General features: G+C 43.2%; 1 protein-coding gene and 1 long non-coding RNA gene across 3 annotated transcripts in view; one reads left to right on the top strand and one right to left on the bottom strand.

Moving 5' to 3' along the window:
- Positions 1–18,709, bottom strand: part of CCDC158 (coiled-coil domain containing 158) — a 61,069-nt gene extending 42,360 nt beyond the window's left edge. For both annotated transcript variants that reach the window (XM_075929437.2, XM_075929438.2), the window contains exons 1-10: positions 18,454–18,709; positions 14,458–14,563; positions 13,216–13,252; positions 9,121–9,251; positions 8,348–8,592; positions 7,916–8,025; positions 7,269–7,596; positions 5,734–5,810; positions 3,939–4,049; positions 2,053–2,167 (exon numbers count right to left, since the gene is read on the bottom strand). In XM_075929437.2, coding sequence (XP_075785552.2) covers positions 2,053–2,167; positions 3,939–4,049; positions 5,734–5,810; positions 7,269–7,596; positions 7,916–8,025; positions 8,348–8,592; positions 9,121–9,251; positions 13,216–13,252; positions 14,458–14,563; positions 18,454–18,606 — 1,413 coding nt within the window. In that variant the 5' untranslated portion in view covers positions 18,607–18,709. The remainder of the gene's footprint in view (positions 1–2,052; positions 2,168–3,938; positions 4,050–5,733; positions 5,811–7,268; positions 7,597–7,915; positions 8,026–8,347; positions 8,593–9,120; positions 9,252–13,215; positions 13,253–14,457; positions 14,564–18,453) is intronic.
- Positions 13,635–23,422, top strand: LOC149524584 (uncharacterized). The gene is made up of 3 exons (XR_016349506.1): positions 13,635–14,098; positions 22,242–22,406; positions 23,243–23,422. It is a non-coding gene; the product is annotated as an uncharacterized LOC149524584 (long non-coding RNA).
- Positions 23,423–25,807: the final 2,385 nt, after the last annotated feature.

The raw sequence follows: 25,807 nt of genomic DNA, 5'->3' as shown, positions 1-25,807 counted from the left end.
TCCATCCCCCGGGCCTTAGGTTCCCCACCCCTAATGTAAAACCTCAAATATTTTTGATTACAGCACTAGTTGTTATTATTGAAATAGACATTCTTTAGGGGTACAGTCTCATAACTTTGGGAACCAGAGAAAGAATTATACTGTAGGGGCTACCATCATCAACACACAGAAACTGAACTTTTTTGATGTGTTCAGTTTTTGTAGAGCCCATGTAATTCAGAATGAGGAGATAATGATGATAAGACCCCTTTCAATTACCACTGAAGTAACAATTCTATTGTCATTTGAGGAAGGGCACTGAATTCATTCTTTGTATTTTTTAAACAGGGGTGTGGAATTGAGGTAGGGAGGAGAGACAAAATAAATGATCTGAAAAGGGAACAGATGGAGTGAAATTCTGGAGTGGGAATTGGCTGGTGTGAACTTCTCTCCATTTTTCCAAGATAATTGATCACCAAAAGGTAGATGTGTAGGAAAATGATTTGCTGCACAAATTCTGAGCTGGGGATTTTCAGTGTACTAATAAACTTGCTGGGATGAAGAAGAAAAGCAGCTTGAACCTGCAGGTGCTGACATACTTGGTCTTTCTAGCTAGGTCAGGTCAAAATCATAGAATCATAGAATCATAGAGCTGGAAGAGACTTTAGAAGACCATCAAGTCCAGCCCCCTACCCAAGGCAGGACCAATCCCAATTAAATCAACCCAGCCAGGGCTTCGTCAAGCCGAGACTTAAACACCATTAGGGATGGAGACTCCACTACTTCCCTAGGTAACCCATTCCCGTGCTTCACCACCTTTCTAATGAAATAGTTTTTCCTAATATCCAACCTGGATATACTTAATATTATTTCCTTACACAAGCAATTGCTCTAGTAGCCACTGTAGGTTTTATGTGACTCTAAATGGTTCATGATTGGGAAGACACAAGGGCAGATGCCTCAAAGTCAAAGCACAATCTTTCTTGATGTATAGCCAACACTATGAAAACCTTTGAGACAACCCCTGTGGTAAGACATGATTATCACATTATCAGATAGCCAGATGAAACCTAGCAACTGGAAGAAGACTCAGGAGCAGCATAAAAGATTTGTAAAGAAAATGAGGAAGCTTGGTGATTGGGTCAAATTTATTTGCTGTAATTGGTGCTTCTGGACCAAAGCACCTCTGCCTATACTTTTGGGTGTGGCCATTACTCTCCCTCTTTCTCTGGCCAAAGCACTTTGTTAGTCAATTACAGTAGCTTCATTTGACTTAGTCATCAAGTTTCCTTTAACTAATGGGTAAAAAAATTAACATGCCGGATGCAGATTAGGTCTCTTGATCTGTTTACTGCAAATTAGTTTTCCCTTTGATTTCTCAAGAAATAAAGTTACTGAAGGACAGTTTTAGGTGCTATGAGTCACCCAAGAAGCTCTTATTTTTTGCTTAATTGGGTCTTCTTGGTATATTATCTACCTTTCTAGGAGACACTAACGGGCTGAGTCCCATGCTGGCTACACTGGCCTACCTCCCTCTCCCTGGGCACTTTTGTGGCCAGAGAGTGTGATGACATCGTTCTGTCACCTGGCAGGAAAATCATTTATATAGAGAGAGATAATACTCTTGATCCATATATTTAAAACCATTTAAAGTCTACGGCCCTCTGCATTTATTTCAAGATGAAATCATTTGCCTCTAATTTTGATCCACGTGCTCCTCTAATTTGTTTGTTAGAGAACAACATTGTTTGTTCTTAAACACAGGCGCTGGAACAATTTTTATATTGGGGGTGCTGAGAGCCATTGACCAAACTGCAAATTGTACATAATGGAAACCATGTCAAGGAGGGGGTGCTGCAGAACTTATGCTTAAACAGGGTGTGGACAATACAATAGGTTTGAAAGAAAAACAGAAAAGACAGCAATCTTCCTCGTCAGCCATTGAATTTCTCTGAAACATCTTTTCAAATGAGACCATGATTATCCTTTTCTGAACTATATGGTGCATTTCAGGAAGACGCCCATGTACCAAGTTCAGTGGGTGCTGTTATTAACGCTAAAGCCCCCACACACCTTGTCTTCATACATCCTTTTAGCTTCCCGCAGCTCTGAACGCAGCTGAGAAACAGTGGATTCCAGCTGACTGACCTGACGCATGTACATTGAATTCTGGTTTCGTGTTTGTTCTCTATGAAAAATTTTGAAAGAAAGAAAAAAAATTATGAGCACAGCTAAAGCATGATATAGTCACGGCTATGCTAAGAATTCAATCACTAGAGTTTACTGTAGTAATTGTAGTTATAGTTTGAAATAGGACAGTATAAAAAAGGCACTTTTTTACTCAACAGATCTGCTCTGTGTGTATTCAAAGTGGTTCATTTAATGAGAAAAACGAGGTGTTAGTGCATTTATTTCTGTTTACAATTTTGGCTTATGCATCATCAACATACATGTTAACTAATTGGGGAGCCAGAGTCTGTCTTTACTTGTATCAGAGTACGACACAAGTGGAACTCTGGGCAGAATTCTGCTCTCAGAATGTTTATAGTGAGTGATTATTTGTAAGTCACACACACCGTAGTTTGACTTCCAGACCACAACTTGATTTTGCAGGATTGGCAAATAGAAAACTCATCTTTTAAGGTGTAAAGTGAGCACATCTGACCTACAAGCCATCAAGAGACCATCAACAGGGAACTGTCATGCCCTTTTCCAGTCACTCAAATTATCAGCAATGCCAAAACTGGCCATATATGTGACTTTTCTACAGGATCTTCTATAAGAGTCATTGATTTCTGCTAATAAACATCACAAGAATTCACCAATTTTTGTTTATGATACAAGTGACAACACGTAAATCATTGGGAACTTTTCCATTCTGAACAGCCCCACTTCTGCTTAATTTATATAAGGCTGGTGCAAAATGTTTTCCTGCTTTATTGGTGGTAGAGAGAGAGAGAGTGAGCAGGGCCATGTTCCCATCTCTTCCTAACCCTTTTATGAAGCCCTACTTCCCAAAGAGCAGAGGAAGAGAAACAGTCTCTTCCATCACTGGGGAGTTCAGGGAGTTCTATTGTGACCATCCCCCAAGGAGATGTTCTTATTCACTCCTTCTCAACTGTGCAGTGTTGCGGGAATTGCTCATAATTCATGACTCATAGATTTGCTCAAAGTCACACATAAAAATTACATCAGTAGGGAAAAGAGCCCAGGACTGATTCTCCTCTCAACTGCACCAGAGTAACTCTGGTGATTTCATTCAACCTACTTTGTTTATGAGTGAGAGTCAGTCCCCGTGTCTCCTGATTCTCAGAGCTTTGCCTTAAGCACAAGACTCTGTTCTCTTCCATTTACTTAGTCCCTTTTCTAGATTTCTCCTCCCCTGATTTCTGCAGTGGTTGATTAATTCTGAAATAAAGTTACTAAGGGTGCGTCTACATTGCACTATTATTCCGGGATAACGGCTGTTATTCTGGAAAAACAATACTAGCATCCACACAGTAATTTTGTTATTTTGAAAAAAAATTGAAATAATGGAGGGCTTTTTCCTACACTGGTAAACCTCATTCCACGAGGAATAACACCTCTTCTGAAGAAGTTATTTTGGAAGAAGGTGTGTGTGGACGCTGCGTTGCTGCTATGTCAAAATAGCTCCTCACCAGGGTATTCTAAAGTTATTCCTCCCCAGTACCTCCTGGGGCTCTAAATCAAGACAGCGCGTCCACATTAGGGGAGCCTGCCTCGAACTAATTTTGAGGCTTCCCTGTAGAGTGGACGCTCTATTTTTAAATAAGCTATTCCGGAAGATATCTTCCGGAATAGCTTTTTCCGAAATATGCTTGCAGTGTAGACGTATCCTATGAAATCATTCCATACTATCAGAGCATACTAGGAGAGAGCAATCTCTCTAGAATCAAGGCTACTTTTAATGTGTTCTACAGTATAACTGAGAAACATACTGAATGATCTCCATCTGGCTTTGGATACTATTTGCATGGCTACGTGCGCTGTTTGTTTTTTCAGTCAGTGCTGCCACCTCCTGTTCATGTTCATTTATTAGTTGCTCAATCCTGTTAAAAAAAAAAAAAAAAAGACTGGTTACAGTTGTAGACAAGGTAAGAGATTTCCTCACTGTGTAAACTATATGGAAAAAAATCTTTCTCAGTAGTCACAAGTTTAAAGATTTCGGGACTTGTCACAAACATAATCAATTGTAAAGAATTAATCCACAGTTTATTTTGATGATGCTGAACAGCCATAACTAGATAATTCAATTAGGGTACGTCTACACTTGCTCCCTAGTTTGAGCTAGGGATCCAAATATAGGCGACCGAAATTGCTAATGAAGCGGGGATTTAAATATCCCGCGCTTCATTAGCATGATCTCGCTCGCACGTTATTCCGCTCAACAGCTGCTTCAAAAGTGAAAGTGCACTCTGGGACGCGTTAGTTCAATCAAACCCCTTGGTTCAAAATAACGTTACTCCTCAAAAAATGAGGAGTTACGTTATTTTGAACCAAGAGGTTTGATTCGAACTAACGTGTCCCGGAGAGCACTACCTGGTTCGAATCAGCTGTTGAATGGCATTACACGCAGGCGAGATCATGCTAATGAAGCGCGGGATATTTAAATCTCCACTTCATTAGCAATTTCTGTCACCTACATTTGCATCCCTAGTTCAAACTAGGGAGCAAGTATAGACGTATCCTTATAAAGTTGGAAAAGTTGCAGTTTTATTGAACTAAGGCCAAATTCTGAATGAAAAAACAAAACAAAATAAGAGATGAGGGGAAATCCTAGGAAAATAAAAGTTGGCAAAAGTTGTGTCATCCACCCATTGTTATTTTCCATGTACCAGACAAACTGTACTACAATCTGCACTGGCTACATAAAAAGCAAGTTCAGCTACTTATTTTATTCAGAGTGAAGGAAAGAGCCTTGATTAAAAAAAAGCAAAAAAGCACTGTAAGGATTTTTTGCAGCAATATTTAAAATACCTCTGGTTATTTGTACTTTCCATTTACCTTAGGATACATCTACACTGCAGTGCTATTTCGGGATACTTCCGGTATCCCAAAATAGCTATTCCTCATCTCAAAATTTTGAAATATAACGGACTCGCTATTCTGACGTCCCTGTCAACCTCATTATATGAGGATTAAGGGACATTTCGGAATAGTAGTTTATTTCAAAATTTGGTGTTGTGTAGAAAGCACCAAATTACAAAATAAGATATTTTGAAATTGACTCGAAATAAGATACATAATTTGTGTAGCTCAAATTGCGTAGCTTATTTCAAGCTAAGGGTGCAGTGTAGATGCACCCTTAGAAAGCTATTGATTTTATCCTAACCAGCTTTAACAATAGTGCTATTCTCCACACAATGATTTAAACGATTTTAGTTCTACTCATTAACAAACATGCCTATATTAGGAAAATATTAACACAACATGGGAATGAATTCAAAAGTCAGAAAATTCTCCAACTATAACACAATGGGAAAAGTTTTGCTCAGATGCTTTCAAAATATTGACCTTTCAACAGAGATCATGTTAAATGTGTCAGGAAATTATGAGCAATTAAAAACACAAGGCTAGACTTTAAACAGATAAGCCCTCAATAATAGTGACTGCTGCTGTACCCCACACCTATTATAGTATCAGCATCTCGTACAAAAAAAAATGTCATCCTGGAAATGTGAGGATGCGTCAGTGCCTGAACTCTATTAGTGACTAAATGGAGAAAAAAGTTACCTATCTTGATGTTGTTGAAGCAGAAGTTCTGTTTTGACCTGTGATTCTTTTTTCAGTGATTCAAGTTGTTCCTCCAACTGTTGTAAGTAAATTACAGTGTTGTTTATAGTGAGTAATCACTCTTACCCACTAGTAAATGAAAACACAATCTAAATAATTTATTAGTATAGTTTAAGAAACCCAGACTCATTTCTAGAACAGTTTGCATTGTGAAGTTTTACACAAGCAAGATTAAATCTAGTGAACTGTCTTCACTATAATTTTTCCTGAGGTAAAAGCATTTGTAGTGTTCACCCAAGTTAACAGGTTGAGTTAAAAACGGCAGGGGAACATTAGTTCACCTAATGCCCATGGAAGTTGAGGGCTCTTGACACACTACAGAGCTCATCACTGTACAGATTCTGGCCATTATATTGATTTATACTCATCAGCATTGTTGCTGTTTGGCCAGTATTTGGGGTGTCACAGAATTATTTCCATTAGGAAGCGAAATGGATGATGGAGCCTGATGTTTTTGGATACCATTAACAAAGAATATATACAAAGACCTGTAGGAACAAACACTAGTGGCCAGTTTCCTTGCTCACAATCTCCAAGCCTACTTTTAAGCAAGCCCTTTGCCCCAAAGAGCTGTCTCTGCTCTTTCAGGGCCATCCTTATGACTGCTTTTCTCACTGTCTACTGGCTTTCTCCTGACTTTTTATAACTTCCTCTCCCAGACAGCCATAGACACCCACCCCACCCACTAGTCAATATCCCAGCACCTGTATTTGCAGTCAATCCCCAGACAAATCTCTCTGCCCACTCCTAGCAGTGGAGTGGACAGGTCTAGAGGAAAGAGGATCCACAACGACATGGATTCCGTGGAGCTCTCGCCTGCAGGAGGTGGGAGAGATGTGCATAGGGATCATGCAGCACTCTGAAGCAGCCTTTGGCTACGTCTACATGGCACAGTTATTTCGGAATAAGCTATTCCGGGATAGTTATTCTGAAATAGCTTATTTCGAAATAGCACATCTACACTGCAGGGAAGCCTCAAAATTAGTCCAAGGAAGGCTTCCGTTATGTAGATGTGCTATCTCAATTTAGAGCCCCAGGAGGAATAACTTAGAATGGCTCTGGTGAGGGGCTATTTCAAAATAGCAGAAGTGGAACGTCTATACACACCTTATTTCAAAATAGCTATATCGGAATAGGTGTTATTCTTCGTAGAATAAGGTTTACAGAAGTTGGAATAAGCCATCTGTTATTTCAAAATTATTTCGAAATAACAGAATTGCTGTGTAGACGCTCGCATAGTTATTCCGAAATAACTTTGTTGTGTAGACACACTCTTTGTGAACTGGCTCCTCAGCTACTCTGATGCAGGGGGAAGCATTCTTCAGCCTACACCGTTCATCTGGGTAGTGCACAGCTTAGCTACTTGTGCAAGGCACTGCCTTGTGGATTTGGCTCTGAGTGTTTTTACATAACAGATAGTCCGCTGGAAGCTTACACCACTGACTGAAAGGAAAAACAGCATTCTCCCCACTCACCGGGAAAATCCTCCCTTTGAAATACGACACCTCTGAGTCTAAATCTCGCAGGACTTTACGAAAAGCTGTGCCTAGGTTGCGGATATGGAGACCGCTGATGTTCTCATGCTCATACACCCTCTTGCCTGTGCTGTCTTCGTAGTCCACCAGGATGCCTCGCAATTCGTGGAGCACTTCCTCGTGGCCATGCATCATCTTTTTCAGATGCTCAGTTTGGCTGTTGGCCTCCCTCAGCATCTCCTCGTGAAGGTGGTTGGCTGTTTCCAGTTCATGAACTGTAGCCTGTAGCTGTATTTTGATGTCCTCCTGGCTCTGGGATTCTCTTCGTCTGTATTTCAGAAAGGAAGAAGACAGCTAAGAAATATTGACAGTGACTACAATGTTTGTTTTTATCCTGTCAGATATGGGGGGTTGTAAACGCTATTTCTGCAAATTAAGAAATCTGGTATGTTTGAAACTACAGGCCAGACCTCACACTCTGCTATGACTTCTGCTGCCCACAGCTCTTTCCAGGACAACCCTCCTTGCACCTGGGGTCCAGTTCAATCGCCTGGAGTCCTTTCGGTGCCTCCCAAGCCCACTGAGGAGCTATGTACCATTTACCAGGTACACTTCAATGGACCAGTCTTCAATATAAGTGTGCACACCTGATATCCACAAGAGCATCTCTCTCCATTTGTACCTCCTGAAGTTTGGTCTGCAAATCAATGATGGTCTGTCTTAAATTGAACTTCTGCTGTTCATGCAATTCAGTGTTCTGGAAAAACAAAGCAACGTAATTACTGAATATCTGATTAAAAATAAATGTGGCTAAGAGCAATGTGGGAACTTGTAAACCAGATCCATGATTTTAATGTTCTCAGGTACCCAGCTAGTCTTTCTGTGCTGTGATGCAGGAGTGTTTGGGGGCACTACATGGCAAAAGAGTTGTTGTTCACAGGCACCCTAGGAACTATGTCAGCTGGGAACAGGCAAGAGGCAGCTCTAAACATGTTGGTGACCAAACTGTCCACGAATCCAGTATGTATGAAAGCCATGCCAGCCACACCCATGAATCTGGCTCAAAATCTTCAACTCACATCATTTAGCCTCTTCTGCAGATCTCTGACTTGCTGCGAGTACTCTTCCAAGATGTTCTCAATGTGCTCTTTCCCTGGATAATTGATGCTTCTCTTCTGGGTATCAATGTCCACTTCATATTTAGAATACAAGACAGTTTTGGGTGGACTACTGCCAGCACTACCAGAGGTAGAGGTCTCCATCACTGTGCTGCGAATGGAAGAGGCTAATACATTCTGATTGTTGAAAGTTGGGCTAGCAGAACCTGCAAGTAGAATCCTTATGTAAAAATAATTATTGGCATCTGTACAAACTGAGAGCCAAAGGAGCGTTCTGCCCTTTGATTTCAAGGCAATAGAGAACCAAGCCCACGTATTTTAGAAGTCAGCTTTTTCTAAAGGGTTGTATAGGCCCCATCCATTCCTGAAATGCATCTTGCCACGTATACCAGTACAAAGTGAGTGCAGAGGGGTGTCAGATACTGTAACATCAGAATGGAAACATTTTAAACCCACTATGCTCTCAGTTTGCACTGATGAAAAGGATGCCACAAGGTGCAGGGTAATTTGAGTCCCAGTGGCTTCAGTCTTTCGGCTACAGGATGATTCTCTCTCAAGACATCAGTTTTGAAACAACAGGAGAATATTTGCAAAAAGAGGCTTCAACCTTAAGTTTAAAATGTCAGGCCTTACACATCCTTTTTAACAATAACTCCGGAGTGGGATAGTTTGCACCTCCCGAAATAGCCTGTTAAATGACTTCTCAATATTGTTAACACATATTTAGTACTTACCCCCACTGGGCATATTACCACTTGATAAAGTTTCTTCATGACTTAGAGAATGTGTGAATGATTCCATGGTAAATTTGGTTGCTTCTTCTTGGAGTTTCAGAGTCTCTTTTGTTTGTCTTTCCAGTGCTTCCCTGCAAAATCATACAGGTGAGTATTTGTTGAGAGTGCAATGTCTGAATAGAGAAGAGTATCCATCTGCACTGTGTCACCACAAATAGTATCTGAAATGAATAACTAAAAAAATCATTCATAGGCTCCATTTAGTAACATTATACACACACAGGAACAAGAAAGTGACAGATCTTCAACTCATGTGCATTTGTGTAGCTCCACTGAACCAGCCAAGATTTGTCCTGAGGGGGCTGAACACAAAATACATCAAAACAAAACTCTCCATCACACAAATAAAAACAACCTGCACAGATCATATCACAACAAGACTCCTTTTTTTGTCCCCACTTCTTGAATGGCTTGTAAAATACCATCTTACCATCTACTGACACAGCACCATAGGCATCCTGCTTCACTGTGTAAAGTTTGCATGACTGATTGAGTTAATGCTTTTGTCAACTGGTCAGTCAATCAATCAATGGGTTAAGGAGAAATTTCATACGGAATCCTGACAAGTGCTGTGAGGGTCTGTATTTTTCAGACATTACGTAAAGACCCTTCAGGATTGTAAAGGGAAGAACCCCTACAGAAAACATTTGGTTCATTAAGTAAAGTGATCTTCAGCACAGAAACAAGGACTCCTAGCTCACAGCATGACATCACCAATATAACACAGAATTTCAAAAGCTTATTTGTTTGAAGTCACTTAGGGAGCACACCATTTCTTAAAAACACATATCTGGTGAAGAAGGGAGGACAAGGAAGGCAAGGAAAAAATGAGAAAAGAATAGGAAGAGAGATATTCCTAAATGTAGATCAAGCTCTAATTTTTGAAGTGTATAGAGCACATGAAAATGGACAAAATACTAGATTTTAAAAATGCGCCAGGAGGGAAAACCTACAGCCAAGCTTTGCCTTTTTATAGGTGCATATGCAATTAAGTGTGCTGGGTGTGACTAAAACCCCATGCAGTTATAGCCAGATTGTTACTGGCACTGGTATGAGTGCACAGGGGAGGGAAGTAAGAAGCTCCCTTCCTTTATGAGTTTCAAACAAGCCTCTGTCTCATCCAGAGACCCCATAAATCCCTCCATGAGGCCTCAAGGGTACACATTGCCCGGTGAGAGAATTGGAGTAGTGGGAGGCAAGATTGTATCCCTAAATCTTCTGCATAAACTTGTGGCGCTGGACAGGTGCTGCACAGAATGCTTATAATCTGACCTGAGCTTACTGAATCTCAGTTGTAATTAGAGAGTGCTTCATTCACCATATGGATATTGCAACACAACACCTCGACTTTACCTCACACTTCAATAGTCTGATACATTAAATGCTCAGATGGAGCCCTCCACTGAAGTAAAACAATTGGCCCTGCCCCACTTGTGATTCATTCAAACCCCTCCCTCCATGTGGGGAAAATTAGTGTAGCCCATGATGGGATGGTAGGTCATGTGGTTAAAATTGGTCCAGGCCTGTTGTTAAGTTTTCAGAGGAGTTTATAAACTTGGGACTAGGTTCATGAATATACTATGTGCCTTACATCACCGAATGGGTGTAAAGCATCCAGAACCCTGTAGTACAGGGGTTTTCAAACTCTGGGTTGCAGCTTGTAAGGGAAGCTACTAGCCTGCCCTCAGATGCTTTGTTTACTTGAGTGTCCACAGGTACGACCGCTCGCAGCTCTCAGTGGCTGTGGTTCGCATCTCTGGCCAATAGGAGCTGAAGGAAGTGGTGGCCCAGCTTGCACTGCTTCCCGCAGCTCCCATTGGCTGGGAACGTTGTACCACGGCCCCGGGGAGCTGCGAGCGGCCATGACTGCAGACGCTCAGATGAAAAAAGGGTCTTGCAGCCAGCTAGTGGCTTACCTTTACAAGCCATGACCCAAAGTCTGAAAGCCCCTGCACTAGCAAAGCCAACCTGAAGAGTGTTTAACAACCTAAGGATCTCAATCAGTTGTTAAAGCTGAAGCCTATTGGTGATACTTTTCAGGCAAGGCTTTCAATGATTTGATGTGTAACTGTGCACCTAACTATACATTTAATTGCCACAATTGTGTGTAGAAATTAGTGAACTGCAAATAAACAAAAGGCAGAAAGATTCCTAAAAGGGCCTTGTATCACTTTCACTTCATGGAGTGATCCTCAGTGTAAGAGTGTGAGAAATAAGCAGGGTAGATAAAATCAATTATTTAAAAAAAATAAAAATTGGATTTTTCAATCAGATTTTTTGATAAAATGCTTTTTGAAGAAAAAACCTATGTAAAGATAGTTTTAATAAAGATACATCATAGCTCAAAGATATCTCATCATGGAACAGGGATTATAAATTTTAATTCTAATCCATGTAATGTTTAAGAAAAGTTTTGTAAATGAATTCTAGTAGTTCATGGATTAGGGACCCAAATTTATGGAGTTCTACAGGTTTCTGTATAGATTATTTAGGTTAATCCTTCTATCTACCCAATGGCTATGTCCACACTGCAGGGTTTTATCGGAAAAAGCCTTTTCCGATTGTTCTTTCGGAAGAGGCTTTTCTGACATTTGGCCCGTCTACACGGAGCCAAATATCAGAAAAACCTCTTCTTTCGGAAGAGCCCTTATTCCTCATAAAATGAGGAATACAAGGCTTCCAAAAGAGCACGTCTGCTTTTCCGAAAAAAATTTCGGAAGAACAGACATGGCAGAGTTTTTCCCTGGATACGGCAGAGTTTTTCCAGGATACCGGAGAACTCCATAGTGTAGACATAATCAATGAGACTCAGTGCTCAGTCCAGAAGATACCATCAGAGATGCTTAGTTCTGAAGTCTCAAACTGTGGATTTGTGTCTCCCGAGTTAACAAGCTTGTTAGCAGCAAAAATGTTTTAAAATAAATAAATAATATATGAAGATGAGAAATAACAGACCTCAATCCTATTGTACTTCTGCAAATTTGTGTACGCAGAGTCAATCCCTTACCTCTCTCTAGACGTGCAAAGTTTTAAAAAGTTCAAAGAATAGAAACCAATATTTTAAGTTTCTCGTGTTGAAAAAAATATTTCATTTAACATTTTAGTTAAAAACAATTTTAACAAAAGCAAACTTGATTTTAAAAAACTGTAATGTTTAACTACTGTACATCCAAAAATTCATATTCTTCTTTGTTAAAATAGTATATGTTTGCTGTTGAAGAAAAAAATCCAGTATACATAACGTTGCTGTTTTGGTTAAATAAAACAATTTAAATGTGATGATCTCCTCCTAATACAGCATGGCAAGAAAATCTTCCAAGTATTAATGATTAACCTGTTCAATTGGGGATAGTTCACCTTCCAAGGACTTCATAAATATCTGTTTCAATTACCTTTGGTAACTGAAATAACCAAACAATCATTTGTTTTCTGATATAGCTGTAAAAATAATCTGAAAAGTTTTCAAAATATATCACTGTTTAAAAATGTATAGCATGTGCTTTCTGAAAATGAAACCTATGTTCATCTCTGAGTTGTGAAGAATATGTATTAAGGTTATGACAACCAACAAGAATTCACTTGGATGTAGAAAACCATGATTGACTCAAGTTTTCCTTACTAGTGATTTAAATCAATTTTATTTAAATCAACTCCATCCGGGAAATAAGTAAATGAGAATCAGGCCCAACAGTTTATTTATTATCCCAGGGCCATATTCTACCCTTAAATCTTTGTGCCAAAGTTCCAATGCCATCGGTGAGAATTCTACTGTGGCTTGAGGAAATACCCCTAGCCAAACTATTGCTCTAACATCAACAATGTAATTCATTCCTTTCCATAAAACGGCTTTAATATACGTGCACTTTGTAATACATTTCTTTCTTATTTTGGAGATCACATTATTGCTAAGAAAACTATCTTTTAACATTCCAGTCACATTGATGGTCAGTAATCAAAGTGAACACCGTAAAGGTAAACAGTGGGGTATTTTAAAAATAACGTCATTAATAAACAAACAAAAAAGACAGACACTACCTTAATTCCTGGATATTCTTGCTCATTGTAACAGTGTCTGCAAAAAATAATAGCAATCTATTTTTTTCACATTTCAAAAATCAACTGTCTCTTTTAATCAAATGAATTTTGAACTGATGCAATGGAACAGTGTAGAAATACCTTCACAAATATTATGCAATTAGTTATTTATTTTTGCATAGGGAGGTTTTGTTTTGTTTTGCAATGCAATTAATATTGTGAAGGGGACTTTGTTCCATGAAGAAACTGTCTGGCCCCTTTAAGAAGTAGTTGGTCCTGCCCCAGCTTGTGATTCATTCAAACCCTCCATCCACGTGGGGAAAATTAGTGCAGCCCCATGATTGGTTAGTAGTTCATGTGATTAAAATCAGCCCAGGCCTGATGTTTAATGTGAAGCTTCCAGAGAGCCAAAGAAAAAAGAGAGCAACTAGGTAGCTTGAAAGAGGCCTTCTTGATGAGGGAAATTTAGTCCTAGAGACGCCAGTCTAGGCAGTGTTGCTGCCTGCTGAGTTTCCCAATCGAGGGAAAAATGCAGTAAGGGGAAAGGGAGCAGCTAGCTGGGGAGAAGCAGGTCTGAAATAAACGCAGTTCAACAAGCAGGACTGTGGGTCTCTAGTGTTAAAGATAGAGCAGTCTGATGGGATTTAGAAGGAACTCTTCTGTGGGGTAGCTGATTAAACTAAATAAATTATAGGCCCCTGGAGAAAGTGAATATTATTTAAAGACTCTGGATGGAAGTAATTTACCTGAATAGGAATTCAGGAGTTATGGCAGGGTTTCTCAGAACTACACTGTGCCATTAGCAGTCCTGATCTGGCATGGCACCCATCTTATATGACCCTGGCACCTTCTATGAAATACCTCTTCCAGTCAAAAATAAATGGTAAGTTTTGCATACCTTTCTCACAATTGGTGTCAGGTATTAAATATTATGCTCTGCATTAGCACTAAAGGTCAAAATGTCAAAACTCTGCCTAGACTACAACAGCAAAACTGGTGATGCAGACTTTGAGCACACACAAGTCCTGGGGACATTTACACATATAAACTATATGCACAGAGGCTTATATGCATGCATTGACCTGAAGAGCCTATCTGGATGGCTCAAATTGAGGGGCTTATGCACAGACTCTTTTTTTTTTTTTTTTTTTTTTGCATAAATTATACAGCCAGTTTTGAAAACTTGTCCCTAATAAATCTAAAGCTTTATTCAGCTTTGCAAAATTCTAATCATCTGCTCACCTGTGGCAAGTAATTCTTCTTGACGGGTGTGTAAAGTGTCTTCAGTATGGAGGGTGAGTACTTTTTTGTATCTGATCTGGTAAATTTTTAAGACAGTCTTGTGAGGCTGGATTAATATAAAAAAGACAACAGGTCCACATCAGCTCTTGCATAATCCACCTACACTGGAGCTGCCTTTAGTTCAGAGTTTGTCCCAAGGAATATAAGAAAATGAAGAATGTGTGATTGTATAATACTTTCAGCCAAACTATCCAAGTATGTTCTATGCAAATGGATAAATATTATTGTCCCAATTTCACTGAGACCGAAAACTGAAGTTGCTTGTCCAAGGTGCTTAATGAAGCAACGGAAGGGTCAGAAATAAAAGCCAGGAGTACTACCACCCAGAACCCCAGTTTAACCACTAAAGAAGGCTGACCTGGCTGACTATGCTACACGTCCAAGTTGGGTTTGCACCGGAAGGTCCAAGTTGGGTGCCTAAATACAAAATTACAAATGACCCGATTTTTAGTGGTGATGAGGACCTGCAGCTCCCTTTGGTTTTTTTTCTCTGTATACTGGGGGGAAGGAGTCTGCAATGCTGACTTGCAACTTTACCCCACAGTGCTGAACTTGCAGGAGGGAATCACTCCTCCTTTCAGTTTTCCAGATATGGGCATGTGCCTTCTGGGTGCACACTTCATTGCTGAAGTTCTAGAGTAAGCTTAAGTTTAAGAGTCTGAAGGCACCTGGAGCCTGCTGGCTCTACAGGAAGTAAAAAGGAATCTGACCTGCTTGCAGTAGGCCTTCAAAAAGCTTTAGTTCAGGCTCATATGTATGTTAGTTGATTTGCATACATGGTCATAGCCTGTTGGAAAATAGTGTCTTTAATTTTCATCTCAGCAGGGGGCTGATTTTCCATTACACCCCCTTGCAGGCAACTTTAGAGGCACCATCTCTCTTTCTTGGGAAGCAGAATCTCTTCTCTTCCCTAGCTCTGTGTATTTCTCTCCCTGTTGCCCTTCCCATTAGGTGTCGGGGCGGGGGAGTTCACCACTGTGTTACTGCAGTTCTATGCCACTTCCTCAGGCATCACAATGCACTTGTTGAGTGGTGAATCAGGCCATTAAATCCCCTTCAAGACGAATTGCCAAGTATGGGGCTGCTTCATGAATGTTGTTTCTCACAAGTGAAAGAAAGTCACTGATCCCTTCCTCCCTCCCTGATGCCAGGAGCTGTCAGAGCAGACGTGAGTGGGAGGGGACCTAGCTCTCTGCTTTCTAGAAACAGAGTGGGGAGGAACCCAGGCACTCTAGTGGGAATTTAGCTGGGTACATGGGATGGGGGGGGGGGGCAGATTGGAGGTGCTGGGGCCAGCTGAGTGCTGTGCTAGGTGCTGGTTGGGTGCGGCTGGCTTGGTACTTAGCACTGGGGGGAAGGCAAGTGGATGCCTTGTGCTGTGGGGTGGAGTCCAGAATGGGGGTGAGTGACTTGGTGCCTGACACTGGGCAGGGGTCTGGGTGCATGTCAGGCTGGGTGAGTGCCTGGCACTGAGTGGGGGGACAGGTGGGTGTCTGGAGCTGGGCAGCGAAGGGGCAGAGGCTGGGGTAGGTGAGGGAGGAAGTGCTGGTCTGGTGGAGGTGGAGGAAGGGAGGCTGGTCTGGGAGATTTCTGGCAGTGGGCAGGAGCTGGGGGAGGTGGGGAGAAGGGTTGCTGGGCTGGGGGGAGGTGTCTGGCAATGACCGGGGCCAGGGGCTGGGGGAACTGTTGCTGGGCTGGGGGAAGGGCTGCTGGGCTGGAGGTTGGGAGGGAAGGGTGGCTAGGCCGGGGGGGGGGGGGGGGAGGAGAGTGGCTAGGCCGGGGGGGGGGGGGGGAGAGTGGCTAGGCCGGGGTGGGGGGCCAGGTGGCTGGGCGGGGGGAAAGAAAGGGGGAGGGTGGCAGGGCCGGGGGAGGGGCCAGGTGGCTGGGTGGGGGAAGGGTGGTTAGGCCAGGGGAGGGTGGCTGGGCGAGGGGATGTGGGGGCCGGGGGGCAGGGAGGGTGGCTAGGGGGAGGGGGGAAGGGTGGCTGGGCTGGGGGGGGGCCAGGTGGTGGGGAAGGGGGCTGGGGGGCTGGGTGGAGGGGGAAGGGTGGCTGGGTGTGGGGGGGGAACGGGTGACAGGGCCGGGGGAGGGGCCGGGTGGCTGGCCGGGGGGGCCCAGCTGCTGCTGTCGGGGGCGCGCTCCCACCTTGCCGGCCGGGGGCGGTGTCTGCCGCGCGGCGCTGGGTCCCTGAGGGGGAGGCCGAGCGGCGTCTGGCAGCGAGGGGCAGCGCCCGGTGGCGGGGAGGAGGTACTGCAGCCTCCCCTGCTGCCCCCCCCCCCCCCCCGGGATGTGGGGAGGCCACCTGGGGCTGCCCCACCTGCCTTTCTCTGAGCTGCCTGACGCTGCCCGGCCCTGCTGGGCCAGCCCCTGCCCTCTGCTGCCCCCGCTTCTCACCCTGTCTCCACGCTGCCCCCTCCCCTGGCTCCTGGGGACCAGGCCCCCCCGGCAGCCGCCTCCCTCAGCACCCGGGCGGCGGCGGGGCTGGGAAGTCCTGCAGCCGGCGGCCAGGAACGCCTCCGACTCCGTGAGCAGGCCAGAGGGCTGGGGGACGAGAGGGCGCTGGAACCTCTGGCCCAAAGCCAGACGTGAGCCTGGTGCTCATGGTAAGTACAGTCTCCTTGCCGGGGTCACCGCAGGGGCCTTTACTAGTGGGACTCTCGTCCCATGTCCCCTCAGCCTCTCTTGTAACCCCTATCTCCCAGAGTGCCTCTGTGGTTGTTGCTCTCTGAGGGGGAGCAGCATACAAGGTGCCTTTGAGAGCAGCAGTAAATTGTGGGGTGGGGTGATGCAAGGGATAAGGAGGGGGCTAGGAGAACAAGGAAGGAGGCAAGATTGTGATGGTGGGGGAGAACCCCCTTCCCAGAGATCAGGAGCGGGCAACTGGGATTTCCGTGGGCGCAGTCAGGGAGACAGGTTGCATTTTGTCATGTTGTCATCTATTTAAAGTTGAACACAAAACAATCACACACAAATGTGATTTGGCTTCCCCCAAAATGTCAAATCTACAAGCAGCCTGAACTGTCCAATGAATAACTTTTTCCAAAAAATTCTTCCTGGTTGTAATCCCATGTTTCGAGAGGTGCCTAAGATATTTTTTGAATGCCTAAAGTTTGCATTATTGATAACGTGACTGGGATTACGTACTCTCCATTGGAAAGCAATTTGGGCAGGCCTTTAAATTCAGAAACTAGTTGGAAATATGGTGATCAATTATTCCATCACCTATCTAGAGTTCAGTCACAAAGTACTGATAGCCAAACCACATTCAATGTAGCAGTTGACTGCTCTTATACCAAAACAAATCAAACCAAATAACAGCAACACAGAGCACCCCTACAGAGTACCCAGGAAATCCATGTGTTGACAAGACTTAAATAATAGACTACTCCTGTCACAAAAATGTGAGAACGGTTTGTAAACACACTCTGCAATTCAGCAGCAGCTAACATCAGCATTGCCACAGAAGACTTGTATGAAATCCTCAACTAAGCAAGCACCCATATAACCAGAATGAAAGGGCTGCACCTCAGAATGAAAGAAAAATGCAAGCTGCCATCAATGAAGTGAGGGAATTCTCCACCTGAAAACAAAGACCTCCACAACACCCGCCAGCATGCTGTTTACTACACCACATTGTGGTAGTACAAATCAGTACCCCCGCAGGAAAAAAACAAACACAAAGACAAACTTTGTCCAGATAGACACACCTTCTATTCCACTGGTTCAGACATGAGGGAGTATGAAGTTATTACCTCATGATATCAGGAATGTTTAAGGGCTCTTCATCACAAAGTGATGAGGAAAAATAGTGTGTGAGTCTGTGACAAAGCAGAGAAACATCAACCTATATAACAGCCTGATGCTGCATCAGGCCTGGACATTAATGACAATTTAATCTCACAGCATGAAGCCTCGTTATGGAGAGATTATACCTACCTCTGACAGGCACTTGTGGGGTCTGTTTCGTACTCTTTGGCAGCACTTGGATAGCTCATCATGCCATAAAGAAATATTGAACTGAGCAATGTCTTTGTTTCCTTCTGCGGTGGGGCCGCTGTCCCTGGTATGGGACCTCCCTGCCCCGAGCATGTGTTGTGATTTCTTCTCCTTATGGGGATACGGAGGCAGTTCACACTCTGCTCCTTTGTTTGCACATGGCACGGATAACTAGTCCGGGGCTCTTAAACTCTAGGAACCGTTGAAAGGCACCTGCCCTCCCCTTCACCCACGCCCCCAGCCTTTGGCTGGCTCTGTAGCCTAGGAAACAAACCCCACCTCTAGGAGCTGTCATGTGGTGTGCGGGAATCAATAGAAGCTGCATGTAGTGTTTGGTTTCTCTGAAGTTTCATTCAGTGGATTCTAACTGCTGTTGCAGGAGGAAATTCAATACCTGTTCTTCACTAGGTTTGCAGCCTATGCCTCAAATGTGTGCCTCTAACTCTCCCTCCCCTGCCTCTTCCTGATAGTGCAGGTGCCTTTGTGCCTGAGGGGGATAGACCCTTGGGATTTTGTGGAAGCCCCATCACTAGGTATCCCACTTCCTGCCTCCTCTGGTGCCCGGGCCCTCCTGGCTCACAATGCACAAAACTCCCATTGATCATTCACATCTTGAGGACATTATAGCACTTTTGCTATGCTCTTACTGAAAACTTTGCCTCTTACTCTTGAAGCATATCTGCTAAGGAAGCACTTATGAATCTCTGCACCTGGCTGGAAATATTAAATGTTTGTCTATCAACAAATTTGTCTTTTCTTTCCAGGCCAGATCCTCACTGGTGTAAACTGGCACAGCTTCATAGAAGTCAGTGGAGCTTGGCTGCTTCACACCACATGAGGATTTGGCCCATGATGTGTTTCCAGATGGATTTGGAGGCATAGGATCCAATGCTGCTCCACTGGTGTAAATGATAAAACTTCACTGGTGCAGAATTTGACCATGTCAATGGACATAACACAGACATCATATGGCTGAACAATGATACATGGGCATATCTTGATTTCACTAATGACATAGATCTTTTTAAGCGACAGCTCAACCAACATGCATGCAAAGACTAAGGGTACGTCTAGACTACAGGCTTTTGTCGACAGAAGTTTTGTTGACAGATACTGTCGACAAAGAGCGTCTAGACTATATTCAGTTCTGTCGACAAAACCCTGTAGTCTAGACACAACCCTAGATGCAATAACACCTTCTGTCGACAGAACTCTGTCGACAAAAGGCGTTATGCCTCGTAAAATGAGGTTTACCAGCGTCAACAAAACTGCTGAGTTCTGTCGACGTTATGTCGACAGAACTCAGCGGTAGTGTAGACGCAGGTTTAGTTTTGTCGACAAAAGTCCACTTTTGTCGACAAAACCCTGTAGTCTAGACACACCCTTAAAGACTGTCCAGAATTGCAAAAACAGGGTAAATTAATAAAGTAGTGAGAAAACATATCCAAAGAATGCCCCTGCGATCTGTAATTCATACATTATATTAGAAAGCAAAAGGCGTACAAGAAATGAATCAGCTTACATAGCTAAGGAGTAACGTGCGAACCAGCGGGGCTTTGCAAAAGGAAATAGTGGGCTTGAAGTTGTTTAAGCCGAAGAGAGATCCTTCAGAGAATGGAAATTCAACCACGTGAAGCCAAAACAAGGCACACAATTTCTGCAGGCAATATCATAAGGAATTTAGTAGGGCTAAAATGGCACCTGAGGAGTAACAGCAAAACACAAATAGAATTTTTGAAGTATACCACAAGCAGAAAGTTTAGGAAAGAATCGGTGGGCCTGCCAGGTTATCAGAGATTAAAGAGAGCATAGTTAAGAAGCTAAATGATTTATTTGCATTGGATTTTATCAGGAGAGGATGGTGGGAAGAAATATGACAATTTGCAGAGAGGTAGTCAAGATGAGAAAAGATTGTGAAGAGCTTCAGCGGGAGAACCTAGCAACCAACCTAGGAGAATGGAAGAAGAAATTCAGTGTTATCAAATGCAAATTCAAAGGCCAGGTTGTAACTCTAAGGTCTTCAGTAGTTTTCTGCCCTCAGGGTGAGTCTTGCCTGCGCTAGAAGGCAGAGGCTGAGAGGCAAAATGGACTATAAACCACTGTGGGTAGTCACGTTGCTTTTTGCACAAATGGAGGGTTTTCAGAAGTCAGATACTACAGTGAGGAGGGCAGCATAAGAGCCTAAATACAGCAGAATTATTTTCAAGCAGCTGGTATTGAGCTATTATTTTTAGCTATTATTATAAATCAATATTTTTCCTATTTCATTGATCACCGTTGTGGGAAATTACGAGGGAAGAGTCAGACAATAATTATTTAATGACTATATATGTTCAGATTCAGAATTTCTAAAGGTTTATACCCACTAAACCAAAACCGGTCAATATCATATGTCAAAATAAAGTAAATATCTTTACATAAAACTCTTAAGCAACATTTTTCTTACTTCACCTCTGTAAATTTTAATGATTATCGGTGGAAATATTTTTTCATTGGTTTGCATGTATATGTTGAAATCGATGTTTACTGACACTTATAAATGATTAAAGCCAAATCCTTCCAAACCTACCTATGTCCCGCTTCAGAACATGACAGTTGGTCTGCAGCTGCTTCCTTAAATCACCAGGGCTGGTCACATAGCAAGTGATGCATCTGCTGCTAGTCAAGTGGGGCAGTTATCCCTCTCAGGCCTTGATTTGTTGCTGCCTCTCCAACTTTTCATAGGCCTATATGTTCAGTCCCCACCCCCCCATTAACAGGATACTATAAAATCACATCTAATGGTCTCCGTGCTGACACATCTCCCTCCTTGCTACCAATTTTTTTTTAAATGACATCCCTGACTGGCAGCACCTCTTCCTTATAACACCCTCCCGATTTTATTGAAAGTTGAAAATGCTAAACTCTCATCTCCGCTACATTTCCTACGTGCTACAGAGTTTTGGTTATGGGGCACACCCTAAAATCAGCCAGAATTTCACACCATCCTCACAGATACTGTCCTTTATTTTGACAGCTGTTTCTACATCCTAACGTGCTGCTACGAGCAAGGGAATTAATAATATAAGGGTGCAACTCCTATTGATTTTTTGCAGGGAGGAACTACTAGCTGACATTGTTTTCTCTTCCAGAATGTGATATTGTGTGTAGGGTCATTAACATTGTTTTAGAGTCTTTGTGTGGATCTTTGTTTCCTCTTTGAAATACAAATAAATAAAATAAGGGAAATAATCCCTGAATGGTTCAAACCAGTTGTAATAATTGTGAATTCATAAGATCTGGAAAACTATCTGAGGAGTGACGAAGCTGTCAAAATACTGCATTAACTATAGACTGCCTGGAGGTGGCACCATGGCTTTGGTGAAACAAACCTGCGTCTTGTCAAAGCAGCACATTAGGATGTTACTTACACTGATCGATTGAAGGAGAACGTTAGTCATAGATTTAGCAAAATGCAGGACAATGTAGCACTTGAAAGATTTAGAAACTGAGATTTAGAAACTGAGTTACAGCAACCAGCGACAATGCATATACAGGAAGCAGTGATCTGATTGATTAGAGATCTGGGGACTGATCAGTCAGCCCAAACACTGCAGTTGGTGGAAGTTTCCATTGTATTAGGCTTGTATAAGTGGACTTTGCCCCTGCTAGACCCAAAACTATTTTTAATGACTCTGAAATCCTACAACAATTTAAAATCAAGTTCATTCTTTTTCTTCCCTCTACAGTTATTGGAGCAAGGTCTTTTGTTTCACAAGAACCTGACCGAGAACACTTTGGCTCCATTTACACAAGCAATTTGGCTTTTAGAACCTCTTGCTTTTAAAGAAGTTTCCAGCTTGCAGTGACAAGTCATGCCAAGGTACTCCAGATATTGGAGGATAAGGCCATAGGTAAGCTAACAAAAAAAAAAAAAAGAACATTACTAATTAAGACTTTGTTTTCTCTTTCTGTGACTAAACTGAAAATAGTGTTTTAATTCTCATTAGGGATGAATATTCCTTTTCAGAAGGGTTTGTATTAGAGTATTATTAGCATAATCAAGCAACAGAATTCAAACTGCCACTGTCGTGAAGTGTGGGCCTGATGTGTTCCCTGGCATCGTGGTTTTGCAAACTTAGATTAAGTAAACGGTGGGCCAGATCCCCAGCGGATGTAAATTCTTGTCACTCCAGTGACTTCAATACAGCTTTTCCATATTTACACCTGCTGAAGATCCGCCCCATTCATTTAAATTGCAATGATCATTTTTAATTTGTAGAGAACATTTTATCTTTCTTTGACCACTGGCTGTTTATAGCACATTTGTCTTCATCTACGCATTGTTATGGAAATCAGATCTCTGGGTTGTTAGGTATGTCTGCATATCCTAATAATTGTATGCAGTGTTGTTGTAGCTGTGTAGATTCTCGGATATTAGAGACAAGGTGAGTGGGGTAATACCTTCTAAAGATGAGAGAAAACAGCTGTTGAGCACATACAGAGCTTTCTTTTCCTGAGCTCAAGCGTTTGTGTCTCTCACCAACAGAAGTTGGTCCCTTACCCGCCTTGTCTTTCTAATATTCCAAGAATTGCCATCCTTTTAGAATGAAATTTACAGCTTAAATTATACACTGTTGCATTAACAAGGGAGCAAGAGCCAAACGTTGACGTGGTTCTGACTGCTCCAAAGGCAACAGACCAACTGCTGGTAACTATTTTATTTCACTTTTTTCTACCTGTTTTACAGTAGTTCTTGCCATGACTTCCATGCAGTTACACAGGATTTGCAACTGGTGGAACTAGGAAAGCGACAAGACAGTGTCCAATGGGGCTGAGGCTCCCATCTTGCCTGCCAGCACACCGGTAAGGACCGCTCCTGCCCCAAACCTGGAACCTCGCTCCCCTCCAGACAGCCTGCAGGCCAGCAGGAAGGTGAGAGATCCCCCTGTAGCCCCCTGCTTTCAGCAGTGAGGCTTCACCCATCCTAGACATAGCAGCAGGCCTGGGCCTACTCCAGAAACACTCTGGGGCACTGTCCCCTCTATGCCAGGTGCTCCTGGCGTGGGTCAAGGCTGGAGTCCAGAGGCAAGGAATCTGGGTGCAGGGGTTGAGTGGGGTAGGGTTCGGGTCTGGAGGGCTGGGGAGGTTCTGGATATACCAGATGTGGTTTGGCAGGGAGGTCTGGATGCATGGGGGTTGGGTGGATGGGGAGCAGCTCCCCATACAGTGACCTCTTTCCCCCCCACTTCCCCTCCCCAAAAAAGTTTAGGAGCAAAGGGGGCAGGAAGCAGGGGAGGATGCTGAGCTTCCTGCAGCTGGGGATGGTTTCTGGGGGTGGATCTGACACCACCCCAGTCACTCCTTGTAGGGGAAGAGGAAGTCCTGTCCTGTCCTGGTTCCAGCCCAGATGGGACTAGCAGCTGATCTCAACTAAGGATAGGAGTTATGGTGTCCCCAGCCCTACCATGATTTACCCCTCTACCGGCTACCCTAGGTGCTTGAAACAATGTACCTGCACTGCTAGAGAGAGCTACATGACTGCTCTTGCAGCTTCCCTGTTAGAACATTTTTCTGCGGTGAAGCAAAGAAATCAGCGGGGGGACATGAATTCTGCACACACAGTGCAGAATTTCTCTAGAACTAATCTTACTTCACCTCTTGTAAGGAAGGTTGCCACATCTGAGGTGAAAGTCAAATGCAAAAACCTTAATGGGAACAAATCATGGGGGCCAGATAGTATTAGAATATTTCAGGATGTTCAAGAATATTAAAGGAACCTGCACATGAATTTGCAAGCCCAATAACAAGGGTTTGAAACAAATCTGTAAAATTAAGGGTCACACTGCATGAGTGGAGAATTGCAAATTAGGGATATTAGGTATCATATAGTTGAATAATTGTGTAACCATGTGAAATCTTAACAGTTACACAACTATTTGATATTGCCTGTGGGGTGGGGCTAGCAGCCAGTGCGCTCCCAGCCCCACTCCTGGGGAGTCCCCTGCCACCTCGTGCTGCTGCTCTTTATCAGACACAGCAGCACAGGGTGGCAGGTGGGAGCCGGTCCATGAGGGAAGCCAATTTAAAAACCAGCTCCTCATGCAGACTGGCTGCCTGCTGCCCTGTGCTGCTGCCTCTGATACAGAGGCAGCAGTGTGGGGTGGCTGCAGCTCCTGTTCTTAGAGGGTCCGAGCTCCCCATGGACGGAGGCTGCTCCATGGGATGCAGAGTAGCTTCTGTCTGCGGGGAGCTTAGACCCTCGCCCCCCCCCCCCCCCCGTAGACAGGGGCTGCTGCATGGCAGCCTCTCTTGCCCTCTGATGCAGGGAAAGGGAAGCAATGGCAGACTCCTTATCACCATTACAGGCCAAAGAAGGAAGAAGGCACCTCCTAGCTCCTCTGAGACCAAAGGCCTGAGAAGTGAGCCTGTGGCTTACCCAGCAAAGCAGGCAGCGGAAGGGGGAATCAGAGGGTCTAGACTGGGAGATTCCCCCACATACCTATTGAAATCCTGTTGTCTGCAAGGAAAACCCCTCGAGCTGGCGGGTCTGCAATGGTGGGACGAACAGAGCTTGGCTCTAGGAGCCCAGTCTTAAGTTTGCAGCGTTGTCCACCAGAAAACCTTACTTGGACTTGTATAAAAAGAGCCTATTGGATCTGACCGTCACTCAGTGGGAACGAGCTTGCCACTATATTTTCAGAGTAAAGCCACACTGCAAACCTTGGTGAGTAAAAGCACATTCATTAGCATACATCGTGGCAGATGTGCCAGGGATGTCATGGGAGGGGAGGCAAGACCGTTTTTCCATTGAGACTAGAGCTTAATAGAAAGATATGCTAAGAAAATGTTTGTGCCCCCGTCTACTATAGTATTTTAGGAGTAAAACTAATGCAGATTAAATCAGTTCAAGTCGGTCTGTCCAAACCCATACACAGGGGCTATTAAAAAGTTAAACCGTTCCAACCATTACCACATAGCTCCATACATCAGAAATACCGTGAGCTACTGCAGTTATTTCCTGCCCCGAGTGTAGGGATGCGGCATCTGAGATACCACCCGTAGTAACTGTTGATAAAGGTCAACATTTGCCAACAGCTACTAATGTAATTGAATGTAATTTAATTTAAATTTTATAAATGTATAAATATGTTTATAATTATATAATTTATAAATGTATTTAATTTCAAATAATTAAATTTAATTAAATCTGTGGGTGTGAGAAAGGTGTACAGGAAAGTTTAGTTGGATCCTTCTGGGGAAAAGGCACTTGATAAATGTAAGACTGGATTAGTAGTACTCTGTGCTGACTTAG

Source organism: Pelodiscus sinensis, chromosome 4 (assembly GCF_052426305.1).
Source record: "Pelodiscus sinensis isolate ZL-2025 chromosome 4, ASM5242630v1, whole genome shotgun sequence".
In the NCBI taxonomy this organism is placed as follows: domain Eukaryota; kingdom Metazoa; phylum Chordata; order Testudines; family Trionychidae; genus Pelodiscus; species Pelodiscus sinensis.
Note: the sequence above shows the minus strand (reverse complement) of the source record. Positions and strands in the feature narration are given on the sequence as shown.